Consider the following 27,317-nt stretch of genomic DNA (forward strand, 5'->3'; position numbering starts at 1 on the left):
GCTGTCTCAAATAAAGTAAGAAAAAGAAATTTAACATATTTCAAATAAAAAACTAATAAAAAAATCGAACGTTTTTCCATGGTTAATATGTATTTAATAACATTTTACTACGAATTAAAAATACAAACTTACATACATATACACGGTTTTTTATTAGGCTACATCTAAAGGAATGCGAAGTATCTCTGAAATTAATTGTCTATGACTACAACTAAGGCAGTTAGGGGATGTTGGCGAGATTGTCAATAAATTAGAACAATGTTAAAATGTACTTAAATGGCGATCAAAATTCAATACATAGGTCTTGCTGAAGTTATCTTAATATAGCACTCGGGGAAATCATTTACACAAGTACAGAATCAGATCAGCAATTAATGGGTTTGTTAATGTACGGAAGTATCAGTCGTTACAGTTTCGCTATTGAACCCTTTAACGGAAGTGCACTTAGGATGGTTCGTACCTTGATACAAGGCGTTTAGTTAAGATTAAAGGCTTATTATCCTAAAAATATGCTTGATTCTACGCTTTCTTTCACTTACTAGCTATTCTCGTTACGTTTTCGTTGTACATTGCGAAACAAAATGGCATTACTTAACATCTACTATGAAAGGATGCAACTTTACACAAAATTTACATATATGTTTTATCCAGAATATCCCTTATTTTTCCACCAAAACGGAAATAGGAAATAGACGCAATCGAATGTGATACATTATTATATATACTACACATACTCCTCTGGAGCCGCCGGTCCATTTGATGATGGCATTCTTAGCGTGGACACCACTTGTGTTTGCTGCTGTTGTTGCTGCTGTGCGGCAGGTCCATTTGTGTCGGGAAGTTCGGCGATATCCTTAAAGACACCCATCAGGTTTTCGTAGCTGGGACCCCAGTTGAGTAGATATTCCCAACCAAGCGTGGTGGCCGATGGCGATGCGGCACCATTGGCCTTGCGGTAGATTCCACTCAGATGATTGGCTATATCATCATCACTGGCCACCAGAGTACTCAGTGACCCGCGAAACGATGACTCGAATCCATCGTAGGCATGCGGCGGAATGGGCGGTGTCTTGACCACACTCGTCGGTGGATTCCTGCTAGCATCACCTCCACTGAGGGCTCTTGAGACCGGACTACGTCCATCCAGAAGACTCTTACTGGTCGAGTACTTGCCATCGCCACTTAGGCTGTTATTATCATACTCAATCTCCGAGCAGGTGAAGCTATCGTTGCCACTCTCATCGGTGGAAGTGGAACTGTGAGCATCCACATCCATGTGGAGGGCACTACTCGATACTCGAGGTGCCTCACTACTCGAGGAAACGGCATCCAGGGTGGATATTAAACTACAAGTTCTTGGTCTGCCATTCAATCGCTCAATCTCCTCGGCCGTCAAACCGATGGACGTTTGTTGCGTTGGCTGCTGTGGAACCCCGGGCTTTTGCCTGCTGGCACTGGAACTTTGACCCGACAGTTGTGACATCACCGGACTGTTTAGGCTGCGTTCACTGTTGCTGTGAACATCCTTGCCCACACCACCGGAACTGGATGTGGTGGCCAGCAAAGCACTTTGCAGTGGCTTTCCAGATATATCGTGTAGGGTTAGGATACGCGGCTGTTGGGAACTCAACTCGGAACTGGGTGAAAGCCTGGCCAGCGGAGTGCTTTGATGGGTTCGCGATGCACTGGTGGGCGGTGGAGGTGGTTGCCCACCTTGATTCCGGCTCACAAATGGCGCAGCATGACGATGCTGCTGCTGCTGTTGCTGCTGGGGACCAGAACTCTGGTGCTTGTGATGCGTATAGGCGGAAACTGGTGGAGCAGTGGCCTTGTATTTGCGCAAACCACCCGCTTCCCTATAGCCCTTATAGTGATACACAATGTCAATGTCCGAGGGCGCAATGGAGCTGGCATTCTCCAGGTCATAGTGCTCGGGGTACTCGGAGCCCATGTCCACAGAGCCGGGGTGCTCAAGCGGCAGAGGATGAAGTGGAGGAATGGCCAAATGGTGATCCTCCCGTATCAATGGACTCTCCCGTTCTATGATATCTGGACGCTGAGGACGTTGCTGTTGTTGCGGTTGAGGTAATTCCGCCGTGGGCTCCTTAAATTTCTTAGTGAGCAGTTCGGGACCCACCAAGTGATGACCACCGACAACTGGTGGTCGCATATGATCGCCAGCTCCCACGGGCGGCGAAGGTGCCTCACTGGCATGGAGGTTACGCACCAAGACATGATCCACTTGACTCTGCGCCACTGGACCACCGGGATGTTTGATCTTAAAACCGGGCACACCGCAACTCAAACTGCCGATCTTCTCCTGCTTGCCACGGAAACGATAGATCACATAGGAGCCGAGTATGGCCACCACTAGGATGACGAAAAAGACAATCACCAAAGTGATGCCAATGCTTAGGGGATCGGCCACTTGGGCGGCATCTTGACCCATGTCGCCACTGCAGGCCGACTCAATTTTGCCATGATGTCGAACTTCGGCAAAGATGCTGCCTGAACCATTCAGCGGTTGCAGTTCGTTGTTCACGGAGACATTTGCCAGGCAGCCAACGAAGGCTTCTCCACCCACATTGAAGGTGGTCAAATAGGGATCCAAAAAGTCATGTACTCCGGCAATGTCCAGCTCATCGCCCACTTGACGGCCATCGATCAGTAGTCTCAGACTTCGACTTTCGCTGAACAAACTTACATTGTGCCATTTGCCATCGTTGAGCGCAGAAGGTTCCTGCACTGTCATGTTGATCGAAAGATGCTGCTTGGAGTAGTAAACCAAACGGCCTTCTTGTAGCGATAGCGAGGTAAACATTTGATTGGTGGCCATGTAAAGGAGTTGTCCGTTATCCTTAAAAGTGCGGAAGAGTAAGCTCAGCATTTTAGGGGCCTCGTAGATCTGGGAAGCGGTACTCAGGTTGCCTGCAGCACTCACTTGACGACGCTCCCTTACTGACGACTGACTATTATCCAACCAGGCACTTTTACTACTATAAAGATTGTCCAGCAGCTGCATCCGGCGATAAATCTCAGAGATCCTAAACTCCACGTAGGCCCCACCACTTAGGGTAATGGGTTCCAGCGAGTCCGAGCAATCGGGCGACTGCAAATAGCCGCCACACTGACATAGCGAACTGGACCACCGATCTATGCACTGTCCTGCAAATCCTCCACACCGTTCGGCGGCCAAAGCTGGTTGACACGCCTGTCGATTGCAGCCTGGTAAAATGCCCCTCTGCTGAAGCGGTGAGCTCAGGTTCAGAGCACGGCCTCCAATGTGCACACTGTGCAGACAGCCAACAAGATCATCACTGTGCACTTGGCCAGGACGTTCCAGAATAGGGTCAGCCGATGACAAGCCGCCAATCATCAGAGGCTGCTTGTTGAAGTTGAGAGTTCTGTGGGAGATGTACGAATTAGTATTAACTTAAAAAAAAAAAAAAAATTCTTAGCTAGCTAAAAAAAATTTTTTTAAAACAAAAGTATTTCTTTTAAAAGAGTTTCCATGTCGAAAATTGTATATGGAATTTATTCTACACCACAAAGTAAAAAACAATTTTATTTAACTAGGTTTTTTAATTTTTTGTTTTTTATAAAAAACAAAATCTTTCCCAAAATAAAAGTTTTCCTTAAAAAAATGTCGGTTTGTCAATATTTTAAATAGAAGTTATTGTTTTAAAAGCCATTTTGGTATCTTGAATAGTACTCCACAAATAAGACACTTACCCAACGGGTCCCACTTCATCCGCATAGCAGCTGGAATCTCCGGGTGTGCATTCCGTGCATAATTCCCCGGAATCCGCACATTTGGCCACACTGAGCGACATAACACGGCCATTTCGAGTGGCCGTGACCTTGTGCCATCCGCCATCGGCCAAATTCCGTCCGGCAATCACTGTGCTAATGGCAGTACGTGCTCCTCCAGAAGAGAAGTAAGCTTTGCCGTGCACCAGTTCAATGGCCAGAAAGTCGGATCTTCCGCCGCTCTGCATGCCGTAATTGTAGAGCAACAAGGAGTTGGGTTTGGTGGTGGCGAAAACAATCGATATGTCATTGGTGGTGACATCCAGGGCCGGAAAAGTCATATAGGACAGCGGTTGGAATCCATAGCTAAAGCGTTCACAATGTCTTCCATAACGTCCTGGCGTGCAGTTGCACTTGTATCCCGGCTTGAAACTGACACACAATCCGCCATGTAAACAGGGATTGGGACGACACGAGTCGGCAATATTCTCGCACTGATTGCCGCGGAATCCAGAGCGACAAATGCAGAAATAGGACGATCCATCCGAGCTTCGTTGACAACTGCCTCCATTGCGACATGGTTTGCTGTAGCACACATCACTGCGCTCCTTTTCGCACTGTTTGCCATCCCGATTGGCAGGACACATGCACTGGAAGTCGGCACCTAAGCGGCGGCATTGAACTTGCAAATGGCATGGATTTGGCAGGCAAGGATCTTGTCTACGGCTGCATTGATCGCCGGAGAATCCACTGGTGCACTGGCAACTATAATCGTGAACGATTCGGGGTCCACTTAGCACCAAAGAAGGACTGTCCTGGATAACAAAGTTGTGGCCATCCAGCAGTCGAATGGTGGCACTGCAGACTCCTCCATTTTCGCACACATCCGGTTCGCTACATGGTTCGTAGCCGACAATCACCTCCTTTTGAAGGAGTTCCGAGAAAGCAGATCGCTTCTCTCGCAAGCGTTCAATCAAATGCTTGGGCGGTTCGTACATACTCTTTGCCGACTTAACGGCCAATATCACTTGAAGACTTGTTGAGTTGCCTTCTCCACTCTCGAGCAGACTGTACAAAAGGATTTCATCGTCGTTGCCCATTCTGGACTTGATCATCTCCAGCATTGGTTTAAAGTGAGTGGCCAAGAAATGGTTAGCTGTCATGTTACGCACCATGATGGACACTGAATTGGCCATGGTCTCGTTGTTGAAACTCTGGAAAGCCACACTCACTTTGGAGCTAACATCTCCGTGCTTTCCATCATTACCCGTATAGCTGAAGACCGAAGCTATTGGTGTTGTGTGCGATGTGGTAACCAGATCACAGGCTCTTGGAATGGCCAACTGCAACTGTGGATTCTGGGCTGGATTCTTCTGAAGGCGACAACGATAGTCACCCACAATGTCAATGTCATTGGGACGGACATCAGCCAGCTTCACATTCGGTGGTAGATCGCCATTAAATAGACTGACAGCCAAATGCATACTCCTTGCTGTGGAAGGATTATCGTTTTGATCCAAAACTGTGATTGTCAGTAGGTGCTGGGACTTCTGTTTCGGCTTTCCACTGTCCTCCACCTCGATAATGGCCTCCAGCACGGGTGTGATCTCCCGATCCAAACTGGTTGTGGACTTGACCAGACCAGTGTTTCTATCAACACTCAGCCAGGATTTATGTTTACCAGCAACTAGTTGATAAGTGAAGGGTCCACCATTTCGGGGTAGATCCGGATCACTAGCCATTAGAGTCATGATGGAAGTTCCAGCTGGTTCGTTTTCCGTAATGTATCCACTTAAGGCTTCGGGTGTGAAGGTCGGACCATTGTCATTCACATCTTCAAGTTCTATGTGAACTGTGGCACTTCCCGTTTGCGGTGGCAAGCCAGTGTCTATAGCTCCAATCACCAAATTATAGGTGGCAATCTCCTCGCGATCCAAGTGACTTGACGTACTAATCTCACCCGTCTGCACATCGATCTTAAAGCTCTGCTTGAGATTGCCGTTGATGATTGAATAGCTAAACTGATTGTTTTGCGGCCTCACATCCTTGTCAACAGCCTTGACAGTCGTAACCTTTGTGCCGATCGGAGCTGCTTCGGAAATGGTCGAGGTGTAGTAGTGTTTAATGAACTCTGGAGGATCATTGCCATCTTGAATCGAGATGATAACCTGAGCCTCATCCGTGTCGTTGCCTCGAATGCTGCCGTAGTTCTTGGCCATCACCGTGAGCACCACACGGTTTTGGGTTTCACGATCCAAGTGCCGAGCTACATAAATCAAGCCAGTGTTTGTATCGATTCCGAATCCCTTGTCGTTACTGGAACCCACTAACAAGTAGTAGACGCGTCCATCCTCTCCGCTATCTTTGTCTGTGGCCTGAACAGCACCCACTCTGGTGCCGACGGCGGATGTTTCCGAGACATCAAAGTGAAAAACTGGCTGTAGGAATTGCGGGTAAAACTCATTTACGCCTAGCACATGCACATACAGATTGGCATAGCTCTCCATACTGGAATCCGGGTTCTTTGCTTTAAGTTGAAGTGTGTAGACGCGACGTTCCTCGTAATCGAAGGAAACTGCCGATGAAATGCTGCCATTGCTTTGGTTCATCATAAAGAAGTGACGATCCGTTCCGCTGGGCAGGAATGAATAATGGATAATGGCATTCTTAGGCGAGTCCTTATCCGTGGCATGAGCCTGGAACACAAACGTGCCCACTGGCTTGTTTTCGGGTATGTAGCCATGGTATTCCTTCTGATTGAACACAGGTGGATTGTCGTTAACATCCGTCAATATAATGGTTAGCATTGCAACGGCGGATAGTGGTTGATAGCCCAGATCCTGAACCGTAATGTTCAAATGGTATTCCTGTATCACATCGTAATCCAGTTGCTGTTGTATCACAATTCCGCCCGTGCGTTCGTCCACACTAAAGTCATGACGTTCGTTGCCACCAGAAATCGCATATCGTAGCATGCCATTTGGACCGACATCATTATCCGTGGCACCCACTGTTAGGATGGTGGAACCAACGGGTTCGTTCTCGGGCACAATAACCTGATAGCTGTTTACCGAGAATCTCGGAGTGTCTAGATTTTCTCCGGTCACCACAATAACAACGCGAGTCTCGTCTGACTGTGGAGGAACCCCTCGATCTGTTGCCCTCACAACCAGTTCGTATCGAGAGTTGGGTGGCACTTGTAGTGGCCTGACCAGAGTGATCCAACCATCGTGTCGACCAATCATGAAGACGGCACTTAGATCTGAGGACACCAGGGAGTAGTCCATCTCGTTAGTGCCCGCATCTTGTTTGTCATTTGCATGGACACGAACAATTCGCTGACCACGAACAGCATTCTCCGGCAATGGCGCGAGGTACTCCTCCTGTTCGAACTTTGGAGGATTATTGTGGGCATCGACGATGTTGATATTCACCAGGCACTCGGAGTACAGCGGTGGCTTTCCATTATCCGTTGCTAAAACAGTGAGGGCGTACATGTTCTCCGGGGAGCGAACATACTGAGAGTGCTTGAAGCGAACAGCCTGTTGGGTAAAACCATTAAAATATTAAATAATTAAATAATTTAATAATATATATAATATTTACCTTTTTGCTAAAGACCTCTCCGGTGGCTGGATCAATGCTGAACATTGGAGATGGCTGCTGCAGCGAGTAGGAGATCACCGAGTTGGGACCTTGCTTGTCGCGATCCGTGGCTATGATCTGGCCCACCAAGGCAATCGATTGCTGAAGCTCCGGAAAGCTAAAGCTGTAGAAACTGTGCTCGAATTCCGGTGCATTGTCGTTCTGATCCTGGATCGTGATCGTTATGGGTGTTTCGGCACGCCAAGCTCCATCGGAGGCCACCACCTTCAGGACGTACTCATCCTGCTGTTCGCGATCAAGATGCCCGGCCACGGTGATATTACCACTCTGGGGCTCAATGCGGAACTTTTCGCCGGGATTCTCACTGAAGGAGTAAGAGGCATTTGCATTGGCACCCAGATCCAAATCGGAAGAGGTCACACGGATCACAAAGCTGCCGATCTCCGCATTCTCGGTAACGTTCAGGGAGAAGAGGCGTGTAAACTTGGGCGGATTGTCGTTCTTATCGAGTAGATGCAACAGCACACTGGCTGTCCCCGTCAAATGGGGCACACCCTGATCCACGGCTTCCACCACGAAAGCGTAGTCACCGATTTCCTCACGATCCAGTCGCATCTTCGTGTAAATCTCGCCCGATTCCATGATCTCAAAGGTGCCATCGAAATCATTCTGTAAGCGATAGGTTACCTTTCCATTGTCGCCGGAATCGCGATCGCTGGCTTTGATTGTGGCAATCAACTGGGGCGGCGATTCCTCTTCCAAAACTTCTGCATTGTAAATGAGTCTCTCCAAAACGGGTGCATTATCATTGGCATCCGTTATGTTGACAGTTATAAGAGTTACGCTACGCAGACTCGGGGTATCGCCATCGGCTGCCTCTACCCAAATCTCGTAGAGATGTGTCAACTCATAGTCCAGGCCATCCTGTCCCACGGACAAAATTCCGCTATTGGCATCTACCCTCAAGGAATCTCCGATATTTCCGCCAGCTATGGCATATCGCATTTTACCCGCCAATCCTTTCTTTGGCGATGTGGCACTAACTTTGGTTATCATTTTGCCCGGTTGTACATCCTCCGACATGGTAAAGTGACTATTGGTCAAGTAGGCGAAAGTGGGAAAGAGCTCCGGAGGTCGAAGAATTACAGTAAGCTCTGCTTTGGAACTCAAAGGGGTTTCACCATGATCCGTGGCAGATATGACAATTGTGTACGTCAAGTCACCAGGAGATTTGCTCTTACTCTTGAGCTCCAGCTTTGTGCTCACCACTCCCGTCTTGGTGTTTATGTCGAAGTATTGCTGATCTCTTCCACTGATGCTGTACTGAACCACAGCGTTCTCTCCTTCGTCCAAATCCAAGGCGCGGGCCCCAAACACAAACTCACCCGTACTGATTCTATCCGGAACTGCCACGTTGTAATGGCTAGCGTCGAATTTAGGAACATTGTCATTAACATCGGACACACTTATTGTCAGATTTACGGAAGTGGCTCTCGGCTCGGTAATGGAACTGTCCTGGGCCATTAGTGTTAGATAGTAAACGGATGTCTCTTCACGATCCAGCGAAGTTGCCGTGGTAATCTCCCCTGTTTCCGAGTCAATGTGAAATCGATTCATGTACTCGCCAAGTAAGTTAAAGCGGAGCTTGGCATTTAGTCCTTCGTCTTTATCTGTGGCCTTTGGTCGCAGGACATGAGTGCCCGGTGGTAGATTCTCGCGCACAGTGGCATGATAGGATTGCAGATCAAAGACGGGATCATTGTCATTGATGTCCTTCACCTCCACTCGCACAATTCCCGTGCCCGTGAGTGGTGGCGAACCCGTGTCCATGGCCACCAATGTCAGGGTATACTCGTTCTGTTGCTCACGATCCAATGGCTTTAGCAATGCAATGTCACCCGATGAGGCGTTAATGCGGAAAAGATCACTATCGCCTTCCTTTAGGAAATAACGCACTTGCGAGTTCAGGGGTGGTGTGTCGGCATCGTAGGCGTTTACCGTGAGCACATATCCACCATTCGGCGGTAACGTGTTCTCCATGACGCGCGCCAAATACGGGGAATCCAAAAATGTTGGCCTATTATCGTTTATATCAAGTATATTGATGGTCAACTCGGCCGTGTCACCTGCTGGGTTATCCAACGCACAATCCTCAGCACGAACTGTAAGTGAGTAACGCGAAAGTCGTTCATAGTTTAAATTCTTGGCCACCCGCACCACACCCGTATCCTCACTGATGCTAAAGTCATGGTTTTGATCACCCATTACAATGGAGTAGCGAATGCGACCATTAGCACCTTCGTCCACATCAGTGGCGGATACTTGAAGGACCATCGCTCCAATGCTGGCATTTTCCGCCACCGAGGCAGAGTATTGCTTCGGATCAAAGACCGGACTATTGTCGTTCTCATCCAGAATTCGGATGAGCAATTGCGACACCGTCGACTGAGGTGGCTCCCCCTTGTCACGGGCAGTGATATTGAGCAGATAACTTGAACGCAACTCGCGATCTAGTGCATCCACCACGTGCAACTGTCCATCGGTGGGGTTCAGGGAGAAGGGCAGCGGTTGGGGTTCCGATTGACCCATGTCCTCCATGACTTTGGCCTCCTCCATGAGATAGGCGATGAAACCGTTTTTGCCCTCGTCATTGTCGACAGCTTTGACAGCGATAACGACCGTGTTGATGGCCACATTCTCCATGATGGCCGTTTCGTTTGCGGAAACGAAGACGGGCACTTCGTCGTTGACATCTTTGATATTTATCGTCACCTAGGAAGAAAGTGGGGATCAGTATTTGGCTAATTGTGTTTCATGGCATTTTAGATAAGGCTGGGTGAATGTGTTGTAAGTTGCCAAACGAGCGATAAAGTCTAGGAACGGGTTTTGCTGTGCCTAAAACTAGTCTTCTAATTAATTAGGGTTCTACGATCTAAGCATTTTAGTCCAATCGAAAGGCCTAGATAATTGCTATTAATGTCCCACCACATAGACATTAGAGCTGTGACAAGAAATGTGGGTAAGCAAATCAATTTTTACAGCACACAAACAGCACAAGAACTTCTTTTTAGGGTTTAGTTTTGATGTAGCGAAACTTACCTTCGCAGTCGACGACAATCTCTGCTGCTTTTGATGGGCCAGAAACTGTTGCTGATTCTGCTGGTATCTTCTGGGCGATCGGTACTTGAGCTTTAACTGCGTCTCCTCCAGTTCGCTGAAGGATGCGAACTCATCGGCGCAATCGCGGGCCGTCACAGTAAGTGTGTACAAAGCTCGGTGTTCTCTGTCTAATTGGCGGCGAGTTCGAATTGTGCCATTACTATCAATCCCAAACTCCAAGTCCGCATCCCCTGCTGTGATACTGTACTCAATGAGTCCATTGTTGCCTGCAATAAATGGAGATGGGTGTTGTTTATAAGAAGGTGACATTGCATATCTTTAACTAGCTTACCCGAATCAATGTCCTTCGCTGACACTGTGACCACCTCCTTGCCGATAGGCACATTTTCAAAGATCTCACTCGAATAGCTCATGGGATCGAAAATGGGAGCATTGTCGTTCAGATCGAGCACGTTGCAGTAGACCGTAATGGTGGTGGACAGACTGGGATGTCCATTATCCTGCGCCTGAACGATTAAGATGTAGTGCTGAACCTGTTGAATGGTACAATATGAAACGTCAAGTATGTTCCCTTATGAGATTAAATTGTTTTTCATTCACACCTCTTCGTAATCCAGTCGAGCCGTGAGGGTCAGCATTCCTGTTTGCGGATTCAGACTAAACACATCGTTTGCCCAATCCGATACCACTCCGTAGGACAGCTGGGCATTCTGGCCCAGATCAGCGTCCCTGGCCACAATCTGACCCACTTGATAGCCTCGCTGTGCATTTTCCGGTATGTCAAAGGAGTACACGGTATCCTCGAACATGGGCGGATTGTCATTGGTATCGCTCACCTGGGAAAAATTTGTTTGGAATTACTGTACATTTTTTTTTATATATATTTTTTTTTATTAATATTTTTTGTTAATTTTATTTGCAATTTTATAGCATTGTTTTTGTTAAAATCAAGTTTAAATTTGTATTTTTTTTTCTTCTTACCTGGATAGTAGCATACGCCTCTGTGTACTGGACTCCATCGGAAACGCGGATCCGTAGCTCGTACTTGCTCTTTGTCTCCCGATCGAGGGTGTCGTTGAGAAGAAGTTTTCCCGTTGTGGGTTCCAGCAGGAACTTGCCATCGTGGCCATCCATCAGGAGGAAGGCCACCGAACCAAGGGTATCCGGATCGTTGGCCCGCAGTGTGGCGATAGTGTGTCCAATCTCCAAGTCCTCGCTGACATTAAAGACAAACGGAGTGTCGAGGAGCTGCGGGGGACTATCGTTCTTGTCCAGAACTGTTACTCTGACCTGCCGGGGGAATACATATAAAGCGTATTCATTGCGTCAATAACACTGACCCACTTGAACGAAGGGGAGGAGGAGGAGGTGGCGCAATACACAAACTGGCATCAGCGATATGGCTTAGAGCGGAAACTAGTTCCATATTTGGCACTAAATGCCCAGAATATTCTATGTACGAGCATCCACTTATGTGCCCGCCGAACTTCTGTCGCAATGTCAATCGCATTCTTCATCTCTTTTAACCTGGCCCCAAAATGACCCGCTTATGGGAAATGGTATATGGTATATGGGATATGGTATATGGCATATGCGAAGCCAGTTACCACAGCTTGAACTTTCTGTTTATGACCGAACGAATTATAGTACAGGCCGTTTCTCTTCCAGTTCGGCACGATTAAAACCGGCTACTTAAACATTTACATCTACCATGGCCATTGTCACCGAAAAACCTTCATTTCAATTTGATGTATTTTGCAATTTAGATAAATTCATTGGACAATTGGACATAAACGTGAAAATATTTAATTAAAAATTAAATTTAATGTGACCATTGTCACCTATTAATCTTTATTTCAATTTAATGTATTTGTCATTTGTTCTAAGTAATTTAAAAGTAGTAAAGCCTGAACATAAATCAACCGAAATATAATGAGTATAAATTTATGAGACATAAACGTAAAAACAAGCGCTTGCGAAATAAGGAAAGCATATTTTAGGCCTTTCTAAAGCCATTAAATCCAAAAATTCTTGTATTAAGAGTCGGCAAAAGATAGAGAATCGATTTAAAACCCGAGTTAGTCTAGCTGGCGGTCTACTAAAACCAACTCGTAAGTCTCACATGAAGGACAAAGAGCCAAGAAGGCAATAAACACTCGAGAGTCGGGGATCCAGGCTCGTGATATATAGCGTCGTGTGATAGGATGATGGTGTTAAGTCGGTGGTGCTGGGCGAGTAAATACAGCATTTGTAATAAAATTTATGCAAATTTGTAACATCAGACGGCTGGCACAAGGATCAGATGGGTTGAGGTGCTAAGGAAGGGATCCACTTCCACTTCTACTTCCACTCACGAATGTATTAGTGGGCACACAGTCTGTGGAGCAACATCCAACCATATGTAGGATGCCCGAGGCCCAGGTGAAATGTGTGCGGCTAATTGAACTAATTTGAGGCAGTGGAAAGCGGGTGCAGCTGCAGAAAATGTAACCATTTGTCAATCCGCTTAATGGCCAAGAAAAGAGAGCCCAAGCGCAACCAAAAAACACGACGACTCAGAAACTAGCGATTGGGATGGCCATAAATTTGCGTGAAATTCCAAACCCCGGGAATCGGATCAGGGGACATTTTGATGGAAGGCCAAATGACATTCACTCGCTTGTTTGCCTACATTTAATTGCGATTATTTCCTAAGCAGGTCGAGAATCGCAGACTAGAAAGCGCAGCATAATTGGATTCTGAGATCATTTAGTTTAATTTCTGTTTATACTTATGCTTATTAGCAAAAAAGAAAAAAAACCTATCGTAACTAAATTCAGACTATTCACCGAATACTTTTATTTTTTACCGATTTGGAAGAACATAATTAAATGTCTAAAAATTAGGTACTATTACTTTTCTTATTTGCCCTTATTGAATGCATCAAATTTTAAACTAAAATCAATTAACTAATTCCAAAATTCCGTATTTGAATGGGCGACCGGATAAGTGTCTTTTCCGATCCCCGACATCGCAAATATTTAAAATTAACGCGAAAAGAAATTGAAAACATGACAATCGTTTTAAATCAATGCAACAATGAGTTGATTGAAACGCTCTTCGCACGCGAGGACCAGCGATCGAAACATCCACTAAACCATAGTTGCTTGTACTAACCCAAGGCTGTGTTTTTTACTTCTTTCTTTTAATTTTATCCTTTTTTGCAGCTTCTTGCACGAAACTGGAACTGGAACTACACACATTTGCATGCGTGCATTGTTGGAATACCTACGCATACGACGTGTTGGCCATGAACACGCGGATCGGCAAGAAGGCAAACAAAAAAGCTTTAGGATTTTCGATGGTTGCCTGTGAGGAAAAGAATCTGGCCCCAAAGAAAAGACTGTGAAGGGGAGACTCGAAAAGAGTCTGCACAGAAAGAAAATGGTTGCTATATTAGGATTGCTTGGATCTTAATTGTCTTAGGCACGTCCTATGAACATAAATAAATGTATTGAATAGCGAAAATAGTCTGCATAGAAGGGATAAAAAAGTTATGCTACAATGGATTAGATCTTAGGAATCTTTAAACTTTACTACTTAGAAATCTTTTTAAGATACAAAAAAATATAAATTAAAATTTATACTTATTTTTTTTATTATAGCTGGCTAGGCAACCAGAAGATCGATTAGGTCTTTTAATTATCCTTACAAAAAGCGTTTTCTGCTGCTTTTATAAAAGTAAAAAAAAATTCACAGCTAAAAAAAAAATTTTAAGAAGAATTAATTAATTAATTAGTACATTATGTCAGGCAATTAGAATCGCAATTTGTTCATTTTAAAATTAAGATCTCTATATTGCCCCATTATATGTGGAGTTAAATTTGATATAGCTTTTAATTTTTTGTAAGTGTACTTGAGCCGGGTTCCTTTTGCCTTTGTTCTCTCTCCTGGTCGTTTTTCTCGCATGAAAACCAGTCTAAGGAGGTCTGCAGAGGTCTGCGAAATACCCTCCAACCGAAGAGGGGCGGGACACAAGCGATCGGGAGACCGCGACTCGGGTGAGTAGGGTACTGGGCATAATTAAAGGCATCTGCCAATGAAGCAACTTATTATAATTCTATCCCTGCGGCCCATTTATGCAGCGCTGCGATGTAAAATATTTTCTCGATACACAGGTCTGTCTGGTTGCGTTGCCCCCTGCTGCAACCCTTCCCCGAATCAAATTCATTCAGCAGATAGCTGAAGATGGAGCTAAAGAAGCTGGAGTTGAAGTTGGAGCCTCTCCTCGTCGGCCTGTTAATTTGCATCTGAAGGCATAACCGCATGTGCATGTGCATGTGCAGCAAAAGGATGACTGAGGGACTCGGCAGCTCTCTTTGTGGAGTGGTTGGCGTGTAATCAACATTTCGTATCAGCACAAGACATTAAAAGCGCATTAGTGCGGTCTCGACTTGCACTGATAAGCCCTTGAAACTGCCCCAGAAATGGCCGACACAGCCAGCAAAAAAGAAACCATTTTCCCTATATCCCCCATATCCATATCGCCATTCGCCAGTCGTACCTTTGGCTACGAAGTAAAAGAAAGGTATGTTCGAAGAGCCCTTGGTGCAAGTAATCGCAATCTGATAAAAGCCTTTTTTGAATTCCGAACGTTATGATCAAAGAGTGGTTGTTACATTGGTACATTTGGACAAGCACGAAAAACGAAGATTTATTTCTTATTTAAAATTTACTAAACCAAATTAAAGAAAAGATCATGATAAGCAAACAAAATATTGACAAATAAAAAATTATTAATAAATAAACATTTTAATCATAAACGATTAAACAAATTTCTTTAAGTTGGAGTAATTTAATTTAGGGTTATATTTGGAAAGTCAATAAAAACGATGCATTTATAAATTTATATCAATATTAAATAGAACAAGATTTTACAAAATAGTAGCAATAGCAAACATAGTAAAAACATAAAAACTTCAAAAACTCTTTGATCTTTTAAACTTTTTTAGAGAATGATGCTCTATTGAAGCGCATTGTATTGTGATATTTGATAATAAAGCAAAGTTAATATATACTTTACGAAGTTTTTTAATATCTCTGACAACTTACCTTGGTGCGCGATGTGCGTGGCTGACCTCCAAGAGCAATGGCGTAGACCTCCACCTCGTAGTCGTCGGGTCCAGCCTCGCGGTCCAATTCAGCGGCTGTGGACAGGATTCCCAGCTTGGCATCGATGTCGAATAAGCGATCCACTTGCCCGTGTGATCCACCTGCTGTGACATTGGTCACAAAGTATTCTATTTCCGAGGCACCCAGATGAGCTGTGACTGTTAGAATACTCGTGCCAATGGGTTCGTTCTCATAAACGGAACCGGAAAGCATATTCCGTTGCTCGAATTGCGGCACGGACGATTCAGTTCCGCCGGAACCCGGTGTTATAATTGTGATGTACACCTCACTGCTGCGACGCTCACTTTGAACCGCCTCATCGGTGGCCTTTAAAGTCAACTGATAGCGCACCTCTTGTTTGAACTGAGGTCCCGGGTTAAAGGTGATAATTCCCGTGTTCCTTTGAAGTCGGAATAGCTCCTGTTGGCCACTCACGATCTCGTAGGTCACCAAGCCATTGCTCGATGAGTCCGCATCCTTGGCATGAACTTGCATCACAGCCGAAGTCTGAACTTTAGGTGGCAGTATAGCCGCATTCATGGACACAAAAACAGGGGCATTATCGTTGATGTCCTCCACGATCACGGTGACCAACTTTTCCGTGGACAATTGTCGTTCCGAGGGCTGAGCTCGATCTGTGGCCACCACTGTTAGCCTAAAAGTGTCAATGGACTCACGATCTATCTCCCTCAGAGTGTGAATCACACCCGTTTCCGTGTTGATGCCAAAGTGCCGACCTTGCGGAAGTTGAGGCTCTTGTCTGCTAATGGCATAGCTCACCTTGCCATTAAGTCCCGAATCTGGATCATCGGCAGTCACGGTCACAATGGGTGTCTTCAGAGGAATACCCTCCTTGATCTGACGAACTATAGCAGTGCTGGGAAAAATCGGTGGATTATCGTTATCATCCACAACCAGTACGTTGTATAAAACAGTGGTGGACAGCGATGGAGTACCGCAATCGGAGGCAGTGATATTAAGAGTATAGCTTGTAATGTCCTCGTAGTCCAAAAGCTTGTGCAGATAAAGGCTGCCCGTAATGCTGTCTATGTGAAAAGTGTCGCGACGATTGCCAGCTGATATACTGAAGACCACCTGGCTATTGACACCCTGATCCGCATCGCTGGCTCTGAAGCGCATCAGTTCCGTGCCCGTTGGACTTGTCTCCAGAACGGAAACCTCACTGCTCGACTGTGTGAACTCCGGGGCATTATCGTTCTCGTCCAGAACTGTTATGGTGATGCTGGCATTTGAGCTCAGTGGATGTTTGAGGGCAGCATCACGGGCCACAACCGTCAAGTGATGAATCTCCTGTGATTCGCGATCCAAACGGCGTGCCAGGGAAAGCTGACCTGTGGCACTGTCCAGGCTAAACTGACCCGCCTCATTGCCCTTGGCCAGTGTGTAGTAGACATCGCCATTCAGACCCTCGTCGGCATCTTGGGTAAAGACATGTGTGATATGCGTTCCCTCGGAGGCGCCCTCGGAAATGGTCACGTAATAGGGAGCACGTAGGAATTCCGGTGCATTGTCATTAACATCGGTGACAATCACCTTCACTTTGACTTTGTCCTGCAGCCGAGGACTGCCATTGTCCGAAACTGTGGCCTCCAGCAGCATATAGTTTCCAGCCAAGGAGCCCCTAAGGTTTCCCTCTTCGCTGCCAGTATCCAAGTTCCTAGTCATTTTAACCAGAGCCTCCCGATCAAAAGGTCGCAGAGTCTTTATAAAACCATTTCTTGTATCTATGGTAAAGTCCTGCGTTTGACTGGACAAAGTAAAACTAAGCTCCGCATTTCGTCCAATGTCTCGATCCACAGCCGTTAGTTTACCCACAAAAGTGTCGGCAGGTGCATTCTCCGGAATACTAAACGTAAATGTGCTATTGGTAAACTGCGGGGCATTGTCGTTTTCATCGATGACATGAATCACCACTGGCACAACCGAAGATCTGGAGGGTTGACCCGCATCCCGGCAAGAAACTGTTAGGGCATAGTAATCTCTTTCCTCACGATCGAGTGGAGCTCTTACGAAGAGGAAACCATCGGGGAATACCCCAAACATGCGTTCATTATTGCCCTCGATGATTTCATAGGAGATTCTACCGTTTTCGCCCAAATCAATATCCGTAGCGGCCAAAGCAAAAAAGCGGGTATTTACTTTTGTGGTCTCTGGCAATGAAGTTTCATACGAGGTGTGATCGAAGACGGGCGTATGATCATTAACATCGGCTATGAAAACCGAAAGACTCAATTTACTGGAGAGTGGAGGATTTCCTGCATCCGTGGCCATGAGTTCCACATGAATCATTGAACCCGGATCCGCTCTAATGGGCCTTTGAAGGTACAAAACTCCAGTGACTGATCCTATGCGGAACTGCTCTTCAGGATTAAGGGTAAGACTATAGCTTATCCTACTATTTACTCCTGCATCTCGATCTCTTACTCTAGATAAATAGATCTCCTGACCCACGGCCGCATTTTCGGGCAACCAAATCGTGGGTTCTGAATCGCGATCCAAGGAGAAAACTGGAGCATTATCATTTAAATCGATTATGGCTATATTCACGATGCATTGGCCATATAAAACGATGGAGGAACTGGCTGTAGAGCTGGCCAAGATGGTCAAACGATAGTGTGTCTGCTCTTCGCGATCTAAAGTGCGGGCGGTGGTGATGCGACCACTTCGCGTATCAATTTGGAAATTCTGTGCCTTGTCTCCTTGGATAATATCATATTCGATGGGTAGATTTTTGGGTGACTTCACCTGCACGACGCCCACTTCGCGATGGAGTTGCTTCTGCCGCTGCTGCTCGTGATCCTCGACCATTTGGAACTCATAACCACCTTGCCCTCCGTGACCACATTCTAGCAACTCCGATTTGGATTTCAGCACAATCTCTACGACGGCATCCTTTTGGCTTCTCCGCTGCCCAGCATCACGTGCCGAGATTTGAAGTTTGTAGTGGGGTTTCAGGTGCATCGTGGTTACAACGCCACGCAGGCTAATGGCACCAGATCGCGAGTCCAGCTGGAAGAGATTCTCGCCACCTGACTCCAGTCTGTACTCAATTAAGGCATTATCACCATCGTCCAGATCTGAGGCCGTGACATGGAGCAGCGTCTTCTCCTCCTTTTCGATCTCCTTCTCCTTTTGGTTCTCCCCAACTTTGATATCATCTTCGCTTAAAGTGTAGATGTAGTGTCTGGGATAAAATTCGGGATCGTTATCGTTCACATCGGCCACTTGCAGGTAAACCGTGGCCGTTGCGGACTGGGGTGTGGGTGCTCCCTGATCGCGGGCAATCACAGGAATCTCGTAGCGCGACATTTTCTCACGATCGAGGGGCAGGCGCATTGTTAATTGGCCCGTTAACGCATCGAGAGCGAACTGTCGCGGGTACAGGCGTTCAACGCTGGGCGCCAGGGCAAAGGTCACCGAACCGTTGGTGCCCTGATCATGATCGGTGGCCGACATCAAAGCCACAATCGTCTGTGGCGGCGAGTCCTCGGCCAAAGTCACATTCTGCTCACTCTGACTAAACTGCGGTGCCTCATCGTTCTCATCCAGAATAATTACCTTCAACTGGGTATAAGCAAATTTGGGATTGGGACCTCCATCCCTTGCAGAAATACTCAGCTCGATGGTGTCACGTATCTCTCTGTCTAGAGGACCAGCACTCACAATCAAACCTGTCAGAGGATCCATGGAGAACCATTTCAGTTCATTGCCCGACAAAATATCATAGTGAACCTGTGCATTAACGCCTGTATCCTCATCCGTGGCTGTTATTGAGGCCACAAAACTTCCAGTGGGTGATAGTTCACTAAGTACAGCTGCATATTCTGATTTCTCAAAGACAGGTTCATGATCATTAACATCGTTTACGTTTATGATCAGGTGGGCTGTTGTTATTCTCGCTGGCGAACCCTGATCCATGGCAACCACCGTCAGATTGTATTTGCCAATCTCCTCACGATCCAGGACTCCATTTACCCTTACTATATGCAAATCAGCAGCTTCTTCGAGGCGAAAGTGCCTCAGTTCATTGCCAGAAACGATACGCACCGTTGTCTTGCCATTCAGACCGGAATCGGAATCCTTAACAGCCACGGCTGCCACCACAGTACCATTTACAGCATTCTCATCCACGGTGGCCACTTTGCCGCCATCCGGAAAGTAGCGAAAACTGATGATGGGATCGTGATCGTTGGTGTCCAGGAGATTGACAGTCACATAGGTGCGACCATCCTGTCTGGGAGAACCATGATCTCTGGCAAATACCGTGAAGACACAGCTTTTCTGGTTGGAAGAGCTCTTCGAGTTCGTTTGCGGTGGACAATTTACACGCTCTGTGGTGGAAATCACTCCCGTCTCCGGATTCACTGTGAACTGGTGCTCCGTTTCGGCCAGATAGTAGGTGATCTTGCTGTTGTCGCCCAAATCATTATCCGATGCCATGACAGTCACAACTGGAGTTCCAGGTAAAGCTGTTTCGTTAAGCGATACATTATAATCACTGTGATCGAATATCGGGGGATTGTCATTGACATCTAAGATAGTAACATTCACTTGCAGATAGCCAAAACGCGGTGGCGAACCACCATCTCGGGCGGAGATATTCAGTTGATAGCTGCCACGTGATTCCCGGTCGAGATTACCAGTGGTCTCCAAATGCAAATAAGAGTTATCGCCACTGGGATTGGCCGTGGTGACCAGCCGGAATTTATTGTCCACATTTCCGGCCACAATCTCGTACTGATCCGTCACACCATTCTCTTCGAAATCCGCATCAGTGGCGGCATCGAGCAGTAATCGAGTGCCGGATGTGGCACTTTCCGAGAAGGATATGGCAATGCTGGGTTCGGGAAACTCCGGTGAATTGTCATTCACGTCCAGCACTTTGATCCTCACTTCAATCGGGTAAGTGGGCTGTGAGGAGAGCACCACCAAGTCGTAGTGATCGCGCATTCCCTCCCGATCGAGCACCACATTGGTCTTCACCTCACCCGTCACCGGATCCAGCGTGAATTCCCGTGGCGGTTCGTTGAAGCGATACGAGAACTTTGGCTTGGTGGGTATGAAACCAACTGAGGTTCCTCTCGGTTGACCCTCGAGCACCTCGAAGTCGGCACTGGTGTCCACGGCCCGGGACTGCATCTCACCCGATGACGGTGATGAGCTCCTTCGTCTGGGAAAGGCGGCATATTGTTCATAGGTTGTGGCATAACTGCGGCCACGCGGTGCCAGTAGCTCCAGTTTGGTGTCACCACCGCTTGTTTGGCACAGAGATTCCCTGGCCAGCAGCAGGAAAAACAGGAGCAGGAACCTCTCCATCTTTGGATGGAGACAATAATGTCTATTCTACTATTTATTTTGCACTTATTTTGTTCGTTGCACTTTTCTTGGATGTCTTGTCTTGCTGCGCACACTCTGAAGGCATCTTAGAATGATTTCTTGATTTGTCGCCTGTCGCCTGAAAGCAAAAAGAAAGGAAATTCAAAATTAGCAATGTGTATAGGGTAAATTAAATTTAGTGCTAACTAGGTATTGACGTGCATTGTGCCACTTGTTGGAGTAACGCTTTCAATTAACAAACCACTTTCATGAAACGCGCTTACCAAGCATATCAGCTATTTCATACTTCGTCGAGCATAAAATTACTTAAGCTCAATTCAGTGCGATATGAGGCGCCAAAGCGGAAAATCGACTAACCATAAAGGTTTGCTCTGCCAAAGGCTCAATAGTTGGAATGTTAAAAATTTGAAACTGAGAATTGTATTAAAAAACTAAATTAATTTTTTATACAATTTGAACATATTATATTTAAAAATATATTTTAGATTAAGATTAAGAAGATAACGAAGAATTTTATTTTTTTATTAATTTAAATTCCCCATCCTCTGTTGTATTCTTTTTTAAACAAAGAATAACAAAGAAAAGCAAAAAAAAAACGGATGACTGAGGACACGAACTTGAACATTATAGCTTAATATTTGAATAAAACTAGTCCTTAGATATCAGTCAGTTTTCTGTTACACCTCTATATTTTTCGTTGACCTTACCAATCTCATTATAAATCCCTCTCTCAACCCACGCCCTTTTTTCAGTCTAAAATATATAGGGGCGAATGGAAAAGAAACCAAAGAAGCTCCGGTCCAGCGCTTGAATTGATTGAAATCCAGAGAGACCCCAACTGGAGCTGCTGGTCCTAGGCTTTTAGGAAAATCTAATCAAGATTTAGGCGGCGTCTATTAATCAAACGAAATTCCGAAGCACACATATACTGAGAGGAGAGACAGTAACGGCGATGGAGACAACGACCGAAAGAAGGGAAAATTTCCATTAATAGCATGCGTGTCAGCTTTGGACCAAATTAATGCTTTGTGGGCAATCTCTTGTTAACCTGAGACTCTAAGAATATCACTACAAAGACGAAAAGACCCCTGCCCACCTCCACCTCCATCTCCAATTCCTTTAAACAATGTAGCAGCGCTCTAAAACCAGCTAACTGATTCGTATACGTATTAACACCCGAACAGCGTAAACGCCGCAGCATCCCAAATTTCTAAGTGATAGATTGCGAAATACCCTGTTTATAGAACAAAAGTAACAATATTTTAGTTTCTCAACATCGGTTCTTGTAAAAAACAAAATAAATACTATATTTTCATATATTATTTACTAGAATTTTAAAGACAAAAGTGAGATATATAAATTTATTATTATTAATATTAATATTAAACTAGTATCAATTCATAACCACAATAGCTATAATTCGTTTTTTATTCTTTAAAGTATATAATTTTGTAGAGGATTGATCTTCAAGGCTAATTTGAAAGACTTGTTCAATCCATATATCGCATGCTTATACCCTTGGATTATAAAAACCACTAGATGGACTAACTAGACATATCTCATGGCAGTGGACCCGCAGAATCTGTCAGAATTTGGACTGGGGTTCGAATCGAAACGAATTGAATCGGATCTCTCTGTCTTCTCGGATACGTAACCTAAAATACGTCGTAAATTTCGTTTTTGTTGTCTGAAGTGAAGCTTTTGAAGCCGAACCCGTTCATTAATCTTAAAAATCTACCTGCTCTAATGGTATTGTTAGCTGTCGGTGTTGTTTTTGTTGCCGGAGCTGAAGCTGTTCCTTTGCAATCTTCTCATTTCGTTTTTGGTCTCTATAAAAGATATTTTTTATGCCTTGGTGTTTTGTCTTTTTTATTGTTTCCCAACACACACATGCTTAAATCTATAGGTATGTATCCATCTCCGGGATTTTCGGTTCTCTGTTTCTATCGAATACCGATTGCATTAGTAATCCTCGTTCCAAATTTTCTTAGAATTTTAAAAGCATTACCCCTTTTTTGTTAATAAGAGTGTCAAAATTAAAATCTTAATACGGCAATAAAAAAAAGGAATATTTGAGATGGAATATTCATTCATACATTAAAATCCCCAGGCTTTATAAAAATAGTATTATTTAAATCCGCATATCAATATGGAACAACATTTGTGTTAAACATAAACTAAAATTGGTGCTGTTGAAAGTAATAAATATATAGTTATACATTTTTATTAAGTTATTAAAATAGTAATTAACAATCTAAATGTAAGACATTTATCTGCTGACTGAAACCAAAGGAAAATAAAAACAATTTATTGTGCCTTTCCTATTACCACCTAAAGCACGTTTCTTTTTTGAAAATATGTGGCTTATGAGACATTTTCGATTTTTAAATAAACGGAAATAAGTTTTTCCTCCTCTCTAAAATATTACTTTCATTGGTAATGCATGAGCTGTCCGCCTCAAAACCTCTAATGCTCATTTGGAGTTCAATATTCACAGTCCACGACGAATGGCAGAAAAATTTAAATATATTGTCTCGAAGAAAGGAATGAAAAGCAAAACCCATTTGTTTGATTGATGTATGCATATTACTTTATCCGTCTCCTTTACACTTTCCCACACGCATTCGATTGGCTTATGGCATATCTGGTTTCCACGCCATTAATATCGATATTGGGGCTGTGCGGGCTATTTTTAAGAGCTCATAAAATACCATAGCTGTGCATGACCCGGCTAGTTTATGCGGCGAACGATATTTGCAATGCAAATTTAAGTCCAAGTCCAAAAACCCACAACAAAGGGCAGAGTATCTCAACTAGAACCACCGAAAAAGAACACACAAAAAAACCAAAAGAAATTTCGTGATGATGCCCCAAGCACACCCGATACCAATCCCGATACCGATTCCTTTCGTTATTATTATGAATTTTTATTTTATTTGAGCTTTTCACTTTACATCTCACTACCAAAGTTACAGCCCGCAGCCGACAAGCCAAGTTGGAAACGTGTTTTTCATATTTCCATATTCATTTACATTTCGCTCTCCAGCGAGATTCCAGCTATAAGGTCTTCTGAAGAGAGTGGGGACTTACACAAGACACGTCCAGGAATATTTTCTTTTTTCTTTCTCCCGTTCGTCGATATTTTTCTGACAATAACAAAACAAACCCAAAACCCAAAAAAAAACGACAATTTTTCAGCCATTACGTGGCAGCGAGGCGTTTCATGCTCAAACTCAAAGCCAGAGATCTCGAGACTTTGCTTTTCGTTGAGCCCCAGCATCCGACAACGAAAACAACATCAACTTCAGAGGCCAACCTTTACAACCACAACTGCCTACGTTACCTTTGTTGGCTTATAATAATTCCACAATTAATCTTGTATGCTTTTTACACTGCGTTCACTGTGCATTTGTGTTTGCGTGTTAACTACAAATGTTTTCTTTATAAGAAAAGTTGTCTAAAAATATAAACAAAACTAAAAGATAACTCTTTTAATTTGTAAATAATTGCAGTTGAATTTTTTTAAATGTTGTCTTAGTTTTCTTTTCTTAAGAATAATATATAAGTTTCCTAAAAAATGTGATATAAAGTGGTGCACACATTTTAAATGTATAGATATATTTCCTGCTGTTTATATCTAAAGTAGTCTTGTTGTTTACTTCATAAAATAATAAGAATATTTAGTCTTCATATTTTGTTTCAACAAAAAAAAATTCATTTCATAAAATTATATACAAGGATGCTAAATATTTTGATATAAAGTGTTGCACACATTCTGAGAATATTTAGCAGTATATTTATACTTTTAAATTCTCACAAAAAACACTAACAAAATCCAGTGTAAATTCGCATTGTTTGTGTTGGTCGCATCAGGTCTATGGGATGTATATTTGAGTATCGCCTGTCTGTTTGCATACCAGACTCCTATTCCTATTCGGATTTGCTTATGAATGCATTAGCTTAAAACTACCTTTCTTGAGCGGCGCGTGGGCAGGGAAAAAGTGATTTGAGTTCCGCGCTGGCTTATTGATTTTATGCAAATAACCTGGCTCGAGATTGGCAATATTCTACGATTCTCAATGGGGCTTACATGTTGATGTATGCAGGGAAAAAACAAAAAAATTCTGAAAAGGAACTGGCAAATATCTATCCTGTATGGAGTATGAATGTTTATGAGTACCTACCATTTTTCTTCACATTTTTACATGCATTTTGGTGTTGGTGGGCTAACACACACATACACACAAGAATACGGCGGTGCACACACACAGTTACACGCACGGGGGCACACACACACATGTACGCAACATATTTTTTTTGTTGTATTTTTTTTCCTTCAGCAAAACGTGTTTTGCCTCATTTTTCGCTCTTGTATATATGGCTTGTAGCTGGTTGTTGCTCTTGGTTGCAACGTTGTTGGAATTTTTCACTTATAAAAATTTGCAACGGCGACACACACAAACACACACACACACACAGAAAATACGGAGGTAAACTTGGGTATCCAGCTGCTCGAGATTCGAATAAGCTTTATTTTAAAGGATGGTATATCATCAAATTCGGTTTAACTTGGATATTATTATTACAGAAATATCCTGGAATATGCACAATCGCACCTTCACTTTTTTTGTCAACCGTTTTTGAAGACACGCGCGTTTATTTAATCCGTCTCGAAGCGAAGATATCTTGGCCTAAACCACTCGCTCAGTGGTCGCAACCGAACTGAGTGGCTTTAACTTTGAATCCAGCAGAGATTCGGCTGAGAGCTCAAGACTCAAGACTGGGAAAAGCCGTCAGGCGGGTTTTGAGACCCACCCGAGGAGTACTATGGTATACTTCTCTTGAGAGAAACGTATCTCTCAGATATTCTCGCTCTACCTACTCTACCTGTTGTATCTGCAACACATTTTTCACTTGTTGCAGTTTCGTTTTTCATTTTCTTGTTCGGCGGGGAACAGCGCTCTCAGAGTCTTCGGTTTTCATCTTGGTCTTTGGTCCAGTCCAGTCCAACGAGATTCAATAGCCACCGGCGACCCATACACAGTAACAATAAAAATTACAAGAGGGTACTTCAGTTGACTCTGCTACACTGACACAAAGTTTTGGTACCCACTGAGAAAAGTTGATCTAATTTGCAGGGCTTTAAAATACCCATTACAATCTTATGTGTCTTTAAACAAATTTAAAGTTGTACATTAAATAAAATTGATAAATATTAAATAATGATTTGTTTTTAGGGGCTTGGTTAAGATAAGGCTATCTATATATTATGCACATAATCAACCCTTATATAAAAAATGTATATATCATTTAAAATTGCCATAACCAATTTGTTGGTCTTTAAACAAATGATTGTTATAAATATTTAGTTGGTAAATATAAAACAATTATTTCAAATGTAATGGTTTTGCATAAGTTAAAGTTATGTAAACATCACTTTATCCTCGCTTATCAGACCCGACCTATAAAATTATATTGATGATATAATCCTTATTAGAATTTAATTGCAAGTTCAAATTTAGCCCCCTTTTATTTTTTTAATAAACATTAAAGCAAATTAAGCAATTAAATCACAAACCGACTTATTGATTTTATATTTCGTTAATAGAATTTAATTGCAAGTGCAAAACCAATCCCATGCAGACACAGTTTTATTAATAAAGTTTTATATGTGATTTGTACTAAAATTTTAACGAGTACTTACCATTTTCCACACTCATAAATCCGATCCTAAGTCAATATACCCATTGTTCTCCGTGGAGTAGTTGTTTTCTTTCGTTGGTTGTGCTCAGTCGTGCTCACTCGGTCCTACTACTACTAGAATCTAGAATCCAGGGATCTCTGAAGGAGGTTGGGGTTGAGTTCGAGTACGAGTACGAGTAGTACTCCTCACTGCCGTGACACAGGTTCGAAATAAAAAGAAATTCTTTAGCGGCTCTCTTCGATTCGCTCTCCCAATCGCCGAGAATCCGAGAATTCGAGAATCCCGCTCTCTGGGGACTCTTTTATTTGGTTTTCTTCCCTGGATTGCTCCCCGATCAAGACCGTTTTTTTTTTCTTGGCCAGCGCCGTAGAATTTTGTTTAGCATAGAAACTGGTTTCAAATTAAAATTATCGCTGGTCATTTTTCTTATGGTTAGTTGTCGTTTACTTTGCCGTTGTTGTTCTTGTTGTTGTTATTGCTGCTGCTGCTGCTGCTGGTGCCTCATTTTTTTGTTTTTTATTTTTTTTTTGGCTTTCTGGAATTTTGGTGTTTGGTGTTTTGTGTTTGGGACCTGCGTTTTACTTCCCTTCGTTGCCTCTGATTTTTGTTGTTTCTGGCCGATGGTGAT

At 44.0% G+C, this 27,317-nt stretch overlaps 1 protein-coding gene across 1 annotated transcript; it reads right to left on the bottom strand.

Moving 5' to 3' along the window:
* Nucleotides 1–67: 67 nt before the first annotated feature.
* On the bottom strand, nucleotides 68–25,694 carry LOC108149338 (cadherin-related tumor suppressor). Its single transcript, XM_017276819.2, has 9 exons — nucleotides 25,170–25,694; nucleotides 15,568–21,103; nucleotides 11,458–11,766; nucleotides 11,079–11,312; nucleotides 10,808–11,009; nucleotides 10,456–10,742; nucleotides 7,357–10,128; nucleotides 3,733–7,292; nucleotides 68–3,404 (listed from the first exon to the last, which is right to left on the bottom strand). Exons 2-9 carry the CDS (start codon nucleotides 20,962–20,964, stop codon nucleotides 725–727), a joined length of 15,441 nt encoding a protein of 5,146 aa, XP_017132308.1. The 5' UTR covers nucleotides 20,965–21,103; nucleotides 25,170–25,694; the 3' UTR covers nucleotides 68–724.
* Between the last annotated feature and the right edge of the window lie 1,623 nt (nucleotides 25,695–27,317).

The sequence above is a fragment of the Drosophila elegans genome, unplaced genomic scaffold (assembly GCF_018152505.1).
Source record: "Drosophila elegans isolate 14027-0461.03 unplaced genomic scaffold, ASM1815250v1 contig_814, whole genome shotgun sequence".
NCBI classification, from domain to species: domain Eukaryota; kingdom Metazoa; phylum Arthropoda; class Insecta; order Diptera; family Drosophilidae; genus Drosophila; species Drosophila elegans.

Coding starts and splice junctions, on each gene's coding strand:
- LOC108149338 (XM_017276819.2), bottom strand. CDS start 20,964: ATGGAGAGGTTCCTGCTCCTGTTTTTCCTGCTGCTGGCCAGGGAATCT. Junction 10,129..10,455: donor GATTGTCGTCGACTGCGAAG/GTAAGTTTCGCT, acceptor CTTTCTTCCTAG/GTGACGATAAATATCAAAGA. Junction 7,293..7,356: donor GAGAGGTCTTTAGCAAAAAG/GTAAATATTATA, acceptor TTTACCCAACAG/GCTGTTCGCTTCAAGCACTC.